The following is a 10898-nucleotide window of genomic DNA, read 5'->3' as shown; positions in this document are numbered from 1 at the left end:
CCCAGGAGTTGGAGGTTGCTGTGAGTGTGATGCCACGGCACTCTACCCAGGGGGACAGCTTGAGGCTCTGTCTCAAAAAAATAAAAAAATAAAAATAAAATAAAATGTTGGGTAAAAGAAAAAAACGAATTTTCTTCTACTACTACAAGGCAAAGATATGACTTGGGATGAGATGGAAAAATATACTGTCCATGAACCTTTTTGCCTCCATAGTGACCTGAAAGGGTTTAAGGGTTAAAAAATTCAGGATATGTTTGAATTGACTCAGACATTTTAAGGACAGATGTCTACTTTCTCCTCCCATGTTACTATATCAAGTGAAGATGATGAAGAAAACAGAAGCCTTTTTTCCCCCAAAGATTGCAGAAAATCTGGCTAGTTGATTTCTAATAGTGACTAAGCTTTTCTTGAGAGGCTTGTTGGGAAGAAGAAGTACCACAGTAGACCTTCTAGTTAAAAAAGCAATCAGCAGTTCTAAAGATCCTTAGATGTCTCCTTGAAAAAGTACTTTTCTTTTTTTAAAAGAAAGAACTGGGCATTTATTGTTTCCTGTGATAGAAGAGTTGGGGAGTGGGCTGACTTCACCTCTTGGCTCTGCTTTTCTGAGGCAGGCTCCTCGCCCTCCTCTAGGTGCTAGATGCCTACCTGAAGTTCCACGGCAAGAAGTACTTTAGAATGTTATCACTGGTCAGGCCTGGTGGCTCGGGCCGGGAGATCCTAGCACTCCAGCAGGTGGGTGGATTGCCTTAGCTCACAGGTTCGAGACCAGAGCAAGACCTCGTCTCTAAGACATAGCTGGGCCTTGTGGCAGGCGCTTGTAGTTCCTGCTACTTGGGAGGCTGAGGCAAGAGAATTGCTTGAGCCCAAGAGTTGGAGATTACTGTGAGCTATGATACCACAGCACTCTACCGAGGGTGACAAAGTGAAACTGTGGCTCAAAAAACTAAAATAATTGGCTTGGCGCCTATAGCACAGTGGTTATGGCACTGGCCACATGCACTGAGGCTAGTGGGTTAGAAACCGGCCCAGGCCAGCTAAGCAACAATGACAACTGCAACAAAAAAATAGCTGGATGTTGTGGTGGGTGCTATAGTCCCAGCTGCTTGGGAGGCTGAAGCAAGAGAATCGCTTAAGCCCAGGAGTTGGAGGTTGCTGTGAGCTGTGATGCCATGGTACTCTACCAAGGGCGACATAGTGAGATGCTGTCTCAAAAGAAAAAAAAAAAAAAATAGAATGTTATCACCCCTGAGGCTTTTCTTCAAGCTTTAAACGGTAGTAAAACTATAGTCATGTGCCTCATAAGGATGTTTTGGTTATGGACTATAGATATCACTGTGGTCTCATAAGATTACCATACCATGTTTTTACTGTACCTTTTCTGTGTTTAGATACCCAAATGCCACTGTGTTGCAGTTGCCTGCAGTATTCAGTACAGTAACCTGTTGTACGGGTTTGTAGCTTAGGAGCAATAGGCTTTACCATTTAGCCTAGATGAATGGTAAAAGGGTATGTTAACAAACCAAAATTTGCCTAACAGCACATTTCTCAGAACATAGTGCTGCTGTTAAGTGACACATGACTGTACATGGGTTACTGGGGAAATAAAAATTTTGACATGTTAATATGTTTTACATGACTACTTAGCTGATTTGTACCTTTAAATGTTAACCTATTCTGATAGGGCATTTATATTAATAATTGGCTAAATTTGTGATTGGTGGTCATTTTCATTAAAAAAGGGTTTTTTTTGAAGGTGTGGGTATATTTCATTTAACATTTGATTAGTCCCATCAGTTTAGAATTCCATATCCTTCAGTTGTAGGAATTTTAAAAAAATTATTTCTTTGATGATATTTTCTCTTTCATTTCTGTATCCTCTAATTTTTTGGTTTTTAATTCTTAAGTTTTAATTATCATAAGTATATAATAGTTATATATCTGTGTAGGGTACATGTGGTATTTTGAAGTAAGCATATATCATGTTAATTCAGGTATCCACCAACTTAGGCATTTAACATTTTAACGTTTTAGTTCTACTCTTTCAGTTATTTTAAAGTATACCCTATTTTCTTATTGATTATAATCCCTTTGTTGTTCCATCAAATATTGTTCATTCTATCTAACTATACTTCTGCACCTATATCTCCCTTTATCCCCCCCTTCCTGCTTTCCAAGCCTCTGGTAACCATTATTCTACTCTGTCTTTATGAGATAAATTGCTTTTAATATTTAGCTCCTAGGTCTGAGCGAGAACATGTGAGATTTGTTGTTCTGTGCTTGGGTTATTTCACTTAACATAATGTTTTCCAGTTCTATCCATGTTGTCACAGATGGCAAGATTTAATTCTTTTTTTGTTGCTATATAATATTCTGCTGTATTTTATACCCCTCAAAATTTGGGCATTTCTATTTCACTATCTCTTTACTTGTTTCTTTCTTTCTTTTTCTTTTTCTTTTTTTTTTTTTGAGACACAGTCTCACTTTCTTGCCTCCAGTAGAGTGCCATGGTATTATATCTCACAGCAAACTCAAACTCTTGGGCTCAAGTGATCCTCTTGCCTCAGCCTTCCAAGTAGCTGGGACTGTAGATGGCTGCCACAATGCCCAGCTATTTTTTAGAAATAGGGTCTCACTGTTGCTCAGGTGGTCTCTTAACTCGTGAGTTCAAGCAATCTACCCACCTCAGCTTCCCAGAGTGCTGGGATTACAGGTGTGTGAACCTCTGTGCCCGGCCCTTTTTGTTTGTATTGGAAGCATAAATGCATCATTTCAACTTTAAGCATCTTTTCCAAAATGTAACTAATAATAATTATCAGGACTTCATGTATTAGAAATCATGAGTCAATAAACTGAATGTAGTGGTTTGAAACGTAAACCCTAGAACCAGACTGCCTAGCTTAAATCTCCACTTCCTCAGGTGTTTAGATATGTGACTTTAGACAGATAAATTAGATTCTCTGTGCATAAATTTCCTCATCTTATGATATGGGAATGATAATAGTAGTAGCTTCCTTTTACTCCTAGAGAACCTGGCACATAGTGCAATTGCTGCTGCTGCTGCTGCTGCTATATTGTATCTGTACCGTATTTCTCCAAAATTTTTATTCTCCAACACCATATGTACAAACCGCTCTCTAAGCTGAGTCTCTGAGTCTGGAATGCATTGGAAGTGAATTGTACATTTTTATATTTGATCTTAGCCAGAACACTGAGAAGCAGTATGTAGATGTATTTTAAGTGAAAGAGTAATGATAAAAATTAAAACCAAACTAGAAGATGAAGAGTTGACAGCATCCCTGTTTAAGAATCTGTTTTGCACTGTCCCTTTTGTCCCACCTGTATTTATGGAAGATGCTGGTTTCTCTTTAAGCCTTTGTATCAAAGGCATGCGAATTGTGCTTTGTTTCCTAGGGTTTTCATTGGAGATGCTGCTGGTGTATGCTAAAAATCTGAGATGTATGCACCACTTCTGTGTGAGTTTTCTGACTGAACTAGCTTAATTAGATTCTCTTTTCTCTTTAAAAACTTGGAAACCATTTTGTTGTTCCTGGGTAGTAAGGCTGAACATGTTCGGTTAAGTAAATCTCTTGGGATCTAATCTGGCATCCACGTAGGTCTTATTAAATGAGAACTTTAAAAGCCTCTTGCTGAGTAGGCTCCATCATTGTTGACCAAATGTTTCAAGATGTAGGCACAAACTGTTTTTGTCAGTTTTTCAAGTGCATTGTAATTTTGCAGTAACAGTGTGCTTTTCTACTTTAGATGATTAAAAAACACAGGAATGGCAAGTTTTAACAAGGTCATGTTCATCTTGTTTCTTTGTTTCTGTTATACATCTGGTTTACTTGGAAGCGATGCTGAATTTGACTTATGTGACTGTTTTGTCTAGCATAACAGCAAGATTTTTCTCTTTATATACAGCACCTATGTAACACTTGTCTCCATGCAATGGATGTTTAAACAGGAGGTGTAGTTTCTTCAAATTACTCTTGGCCCTTCTCCCTGCTCCCCATCTAGCAAAGCACATTTTATCTTTCATCTGTCCTTTATTCTCTATTCCACATCTGTTGTTGATGCATGCTAGCATACAGGTAAATCAGAATTAAATTTAGAGAACTTAGCTATAAGAATTCTTAAGGACTGGACTGTAGGTGTTGTGATATATACCCAATCCCCTCTAGTCAAAATTGAGATAATAGAAGAGTAGAGTTGTCTTAATACACAGTGGTGTAAGAACAAGACAACTGGAATTACCAGGAGATCTGTCTGAGACATTGTTGGCAATCAGAGCAGAGTGTTGGCCCAGAGTCAGCTAGGCCAGTGACCATGCACAGGTGTGAGGTGTTGAAGACCTGCACAGTTTGAGTCTGGCTAATGGTCCACTTGTACACAGTACATGCTTCTGGTCCCATCAGTCCTTATTCACAGGGGCCAGACCTTCCTAGAACTTAGGGTTACTAAATATGAAAAATACCTCTGCTTAAGTCCTTTGTACCTTGGAGATAAAAACCCTGAAAGGGAACCTATATCACTATTTTTATAGATTTAGAAGCCAAAGCTGGAGTTCAGTGATTTACACAAAATCACACATGGCTTCTTGGCTGAGCTACATCTAAACCTGGGTCTCTGGCTTCCCAAATTAGTGTTCCTTTCACTGATCCATGCTGTCTTTGCTCATCCATTCAATTAGCAAATGTAATTGAAGGGACTCTAATTAGTTTGGCTCCTAAAGGCTTTTGTGATGGTTGTCAGATTGGCAATAAGGTTGGGGCTTCCCCCCTGGCTTTTGAGTCATGGCCAAATTTTGTCAGTTATTTCAGAGAGTATTGAAGTCATCACATCTATGGCAAGAGTAATTGAGTATCTGTTTATCTGTAAAATAACATGCCTTTGTATTGCAAATTAGGGACCATTATTATGATGTACCAAATATATATATGGAGAGAGATAGCAGTTGTGGCTACTATGGTGGTGACATTCCAGCTATCACTATCGTTGTGTGTTTTTTCTGGGCCTGTGAGTTTTGACACTATTTTCCTATATAATTGAGGAGTTAGCAGTACTCTGGCAACCCAGCCATCCCAAGAAGCAGATGCTAGGGATGCGGGGGGCTGATTGGTCACCCCATGCACTTGGCAGTTACAGGACTTGGCACTGCCAGATCATGGGCTTGTGAAGCTTGGAGGTGTGATGCACCCCTAGATCTGGGAGCTAATTGTTGGTGACTACTTCCTGGGTACCTCTTAAGCAGTTAGGTAGATAGAATTGAATTTCTTTCAGTGGAAGAGAATTCTTTCAGTTCCTAAGAGGGTGCGAAATGAACTCTTAGACTTCAGGGCTGGCTTATGTCCTTGAATGATCTAGAAAGATGGAGCTGTAATAGAAGAAAAGGCCACTAACACTTATACTCTCGTTTTGTGTTGTATATAGTTTACTTCATTAGAGTAGGGATGAGCAAATGGGGCTCTTTCAGTAAGCCATATTCTTTTTTTTTTTTTGCTGGGGCTTCGTTTGAACCTGCTACCTCCGGCATATGGGGCCGGCGCCCTACTCCTTTGAGCCACAGGCGCTGCCCAGTAAGCCATATTCTTGATGCAGTCCAGGAGTAGAGATTTATGATTCCTAGAACTTTTTCTTCTCTTATCTCTTCTTTTTACTGAGGTATATTTTTCTTGAGTAAACTTGAACTGTTTGCCAGGAAATAGTTGCCTCTTTTTGAATTTCAGTTATTTTTTGTGTGTAGAAAATATTTTCATATAACTTAAGCATTTCTCTGTAATTTATGGGAAATATTTTTTTCAGCATTATTTGTGGCAAATGCTCATTCTATATCAAAATATACTTGTTGAATGTATACCAGCATAGACTCTGAAATGCTTTATTTTCTTTAAAATGACTGAAAAAAAGAGAATTTTTTTTTAATTTTAGGATCTGAGCAGTTTTATATCATTTCCTACTGTTAATACATGATATGCTAGGATGCTTGATTGTCTTAAATTTTAAAGAATGACTTATGAAATTGCTTTTTGTTAAAATTGCATTTATCCTGAGTTTGATTTAGGAGCTGATAGTCTATTTTGGAAAATTGAAGTGTAATTCCTTTTAGTTCATCATGCTTATATTACATACTGTGTTTGGCTTCCTATTCTTTCACTTTTCTCAATTGTGCATAAAAGAAGGAAAATGTTATGTAAACTTCTAGCATATGAAAAGCAGAGGCATTCCCATTACGAGATGCTTATCACATGGCACTTCTTTTTTTTTTTTGTGGGCTACAGGAGCTCACTTTGTTGCCTAGGCTGAAGCTCACTGCAACTTCGAACTCCTAGGCTCAAGCAATCCTGTCACCTCAGCTCCCCCAAATATCTGGGAATAGAGGTGTGTATCGCCACATCCAGCTAATTTTTACATAGAGACTGGGGTCTTACTACATTGCCCAGGCTGGTCTCAAACCCCTAGCCTTAAGGAGTCCTCCTAGCTTCAACTCCCAAAATGCCACTTCACATTTTCTAGTAGAAATTATGTCACTTGCTACATAATACATATATACATAAATCATTTTGGTGAGAAATCATCACTTATCTGCCTTATTGTCCTTTGTCTTTTTTTAAATGAAGAGAAAAAGGCTTTAAAGAAGCTTTGGTTACAATTGAGTGCATTCTTTCTGTAAAAGAACAGTTGAATCAAGGAGTGAGCTCCTGGTCTCTTCTGACTTCTTTTATTGTTAACTGGCTGGCCAGGAGTGTCAAGGTGTAGAAGGTGAGAGCTAGGGAGCTGGGGTGGGGGCACGAGTGTGTTTATCCATGAGTAAATGGATAAACAAACACGGAGAGCCGACAGAGTAACTTGCCTTCACAGTATGTGCATAGTCATTATTAAAGCAGGGCCGGGAGACGCCTTGATGCCTGTCTTTGTGTCTCTTGTGTGAGTTCTGGTTGCTCAGTGCTGTTAGCCTTCTGGGTAGTATGCACCTAACCTACTCAGTCACTGTAGCAGTGCTCGTGTTCTCATGGTCTTTTCTGAAACAGGCTTAATTGTTTTTTTTTTTGCTTGAAAATGGAGACTGGAAGATTGGGGTGACTAGGGCTTGAGATTTTGCTAGGGGATTTTTCTGTCCAACAGATAGTGAGTGAATCTTATAGTTGAACTACCAGCACTGTTGTACTAGAATACTTTTTTCCCCCATCAGACCGTATGCCACAAAGTGTGCTGTTTAAGAATCCAGGTGGGGGCTGGTTGGAAGGTAGTGAGTGATCTCACTTGATGGTTCACAGTCAGTGACAGATTGAACTACTTGTTCTACTCCCCTCCCCCCTTCTCTCTACTGCACTTGACTAGTCTTTTAAAAAAAAGAAACAAAGAAAGAAAGAATCCAGGTTGGAAGAACCTGTAAGAAGGATATCTGTTTCTGGGACTGTTGGGTTTTGCTTTTCCCCTCCTCAACTCATTTCACACTTTTTAAATAAAAAGTAAATTTGATTCCATAGAAACTGCATCTGTGGCTCGGCGCCTATAGCTCAACCGGCTAGGGTGCCAGCCACCTACACCTAAGGTGGCGGGTTCGAATCCCCAGCCCGGACCCGCCAAACAACAATGACGGCTGCAACCAAAAAATAGCCGCGCGTTGTGGCGGGCGCCTGTGGTCCCAGCTACTTGGGAGGCAGAGGCAGGAGACTCGCTTGAGCCCAGGAGTTGGAGGTTGCTGTGAGCTGTAATGCCTCGGCACTCTACCCAGGGGGACAGCTTGAGGCTCTGTCTCAAAAAAAGAAAAAAAAAAAAAAGAAACTGCATCTGTATGTATGTAAGGAATGGACCCTTTATTTTAGTCAGTAAGCTGTTTTTTTTGTCATTTGGAAACAAAGATTGTTTTTTATGTAGTCACTGTTAATAGGCTTGTTAGGTACCTGTTTGTGCTCTAGCAATTGCTTATATTTTAATTTAAATAATGTGCCTTTGCAATTTTTTTTAAAGGTAGTATCTTCCCCAGCAGATGTAGCTGAAAGAGCTGACAGAATTATTACAATGCTGCCCACCAGTATCAATGCAGTAGAAGCTTATACTGGAACAAATGGAATTCTAAAGTATGTATTTCTCACCTGTGAATATTTTCTTGTGATAGTTCACTAATTTCATGTTGTTTAGAACTATTAGGTTTTGTTCATTAAACCTTTCTATACTGTTTATTTATTTCAATGAATAGTGTGGTTTCTTATTGTAAAGGATTTTTTTTTTTTTCACTGAAATCAAATATGTAACTTTTGGGAATAAATTTTTTTTTTCATCATTCTATTTCTTTCCTTCAACTCTTGCATTTAAACTTACTGTTTCATTGGTAACATATTTAAGAGACATTTAAAGCTTGGATTTTAAACTGTACAGCTATTATAAACATTTCCTTATACCTTACAGAATTTTAGGAAAAGGTTTTTATGAAAAATAAAGCCAAACATTGGAAAGAACACCATTATTTAACATTTTATTATGTAATAAAAAGTTATTGTATGTCCTTTGGGTTAGTACATCTGTAGTAAGAACTTTGGGAAGTTGGAATTAAAGGTTAGCAGTAGCTCTTTAAATAAAATGTAATTTAGGTCAGCGTTTCCTAGCCAGTGCCTGTCTTCCCTGGCTCTCAGAACCTTTTGGTTAATTGCTGCTTATTGCCAAACCCTTGTGGTTATGTTTGGATGACAGTGATTGAATTCCCAACTTAGTTTTCTGGGTTTATTAGTTTTTATTCCTAAGTAACTTTGTTGTTGAATTTCACCAGAGGGAGAACAAACTTGTATGCCCTGTAGACAGATGAAGTACTGGTTAAAAGAAAGGATTTAATTTCTGGAAAGTGTAATACATGAAATTTGAGGTTTTTAGAAATGAATTGTTTGGAAAACCAACACACTTGGAAGTGAAAGACACTTGGATATTAGGCAGAAAACTGGTAAGATAAATGTTTACATTTCAGGGAAGGTTGAAAGACACTCATTTTCAGGCCCACCGTGTGTGTGGTCCTCAGGCATCCTAGTTGTCTCATTACCTACCTAGCCTGTTCCAGTTAGGGCTCTGCTTTACCTCTCAAAGAAGAGTTAGTAAAGACTTTCTATGGAGACAGCCCTTACATTTGTTAGTATGCTTTGCTAGGGAATATGGTGGCCAACTACCAGAACAATTTTGTCTTAGGAACGTTTTGAAAAAGTTTGGCTTTACAAATTGAACTATGATTTGTTTCTCATGGGTGGTTCTTTATTTTTTTCTAGGTCAGTATCATTTCTGACACCCAGTGCATTTATAATTTTAGAGATGATTTCCTATTTATTTAAAAATTTAAGATGTTAAAAATATTAAGGAAAGAGAAGAAAGATGAATTTAATTCTTATTTTCTAGTTTATATAAAGTGAAACTTAATGCACTGAGATGATCTCTAATAGAGTATGATATTTCTCTTCTGTGAAATATACCCAAGCATTGTGTTTGAACGTAATAATTTTTATGTCTAATAATACTGTTTAAACAATTTTTTTCTATGTATCTGAAAGGTATTTTAGTAGTTTTTTTAATCACTGATTTTTCTGTTTTTCTCCTTCAGTATGTAATTTATTCAGTTCTAGTTTTTCAACCATAATTCTGTGTCCTCTGGGCCAATATATCAGTAGTAAGAACTTTGGAAGTTTGAATTAAAGGTTAGCCATAGCCCTATAAATAAGTTATAATTTAGGTCAGAGTTTCCTAGCCCATGAAAATAGACACTGCCTTACAGTTAATAGGGTAACTATGTAAATATTTATTGTACACTTACAGTATAAACAAAAATGTTTTACTACAAGAATGCCATTTAAATGTTCATGTAAAATATGATATGTGAAAAGACTGCTTTTTCCTTTACCAACATATGCATATGAACTTACCATAAAGAACAAAAGACTTTGTGAGATTTTGAGATTCATTCATCTATTTTTCTTTCTACCTATTTTTATTTTATTTTATTTTGTATTTCATTAAAAGGTTGTGGTTATAAAAGAATATGGCATTCTGAAGCAAATGGCTAGATTTCAATTGCTTGTGTTTCTTCTAGCTAGTAGAAATGACATGGATATGTGAAATTTGCAATATGTCTTGTGAAAGAGAAATAAATTACTTTTTTAAGAACCAACTACTTTACAAACAAAAATTTAAATCCTGTCAAATACCCTTTTAAAGTTAATGGGTGTTTTAAATTGCTTACATCTTAGTTTCACCTATGTTATTATGGCATGGCTAGTGTGTACTTCACCTAAAACCAAATTTATACCATGTAGTTTATTAGATTTTTTTTTGGTTGGTTTGTTTTGAATTTGAGTTTACTTTGAACTGTAATTGATCTGAAAATAAATGAGAGACTTTTGAATCTGTTCTAATTAATAATGTTTTTAATACTAAACCAAAGACGACCTCGATTTCGGCAGTTTTAGCAGATTCTGATTCAATAGGTAGTTAGATGAAATGTTTACTCAGGGTTGTAAATGATAAATATTTTTATTTATTTACTTAGAAAAGTGAAGAAAGGCTCATTATTAATAGATTCCAGTACTATTGATCCTGCAGTTTCAAAGGAATTGGCCAAAGAAGTTGAGAAAATGGGAGCAGTTTTCATGGATGCCCCTGTTTCTGGTGGTAAGTGGGAGCTAAGAACATGCAACTTGTTTCTTTTTGTCAAAAGTGGCAATTATGGTTTTGTGGTACCCTGGATGTATCTAGTTGTTTTTGGGCCTGTTACTGGATTCTTATTCTCTTATTAAAAATAAACAACAAAACAAAACTGACTTGTTATTTAGTACTTAAGATATACTTTGGGCCCGGCGCCTATAGCTCAACCGGCTAAGGCGCCAGCCACGTACACCTAAGGTGGCGGGTTCGAATCCCCAGCC

The 10898-nt window shown here is 37.5% G+C and overlaps 1 protein-coding gene across 1 annotated transcript in view; it reads left to right on the top strand.

The window, feature by feature from the left end:
* Window positions 1-10898, top strand: part of HIBADH (3-hydroxyisobutyrate dehydrogenase) — a 133260-nt gene that overhangs the window by 23746 nt on the left and 98616 nt on the right. The window contains exons 3-4 of the mRNA XM_003788532.3: window positions 7972-8081; window positions 10523-10644. Of these exons, the coding sequence (XP_003788580.1) occupies window positions 7972-8081; window positions 10523-10644 (232 nt within the window). The remainder of the gene's footprint in view (window positions 1-7971; window positions 8082-10522; window positions 10645-10898) is intronic.

Source organism: Otolemur garnettii, unplaced genomic scaffold, assembly GCF_000181295.1.
Source record: "Otolemur garnettii isolate 467f Iridium unplaced genomic scaffold, OtoGar3 scaffold00028, whole genome shotgun sequence".
NCBI lineage: Eukaryota > Metazoa > Chordata > Mammalia > Primates > Galagidae > Otolemur > Otolemur garnettii.
The sequence above is the reverse complement of the archived record's forward strand: the minus strand, read 5'-3'. Positions and strand labels throughout refer to the sequence as shown.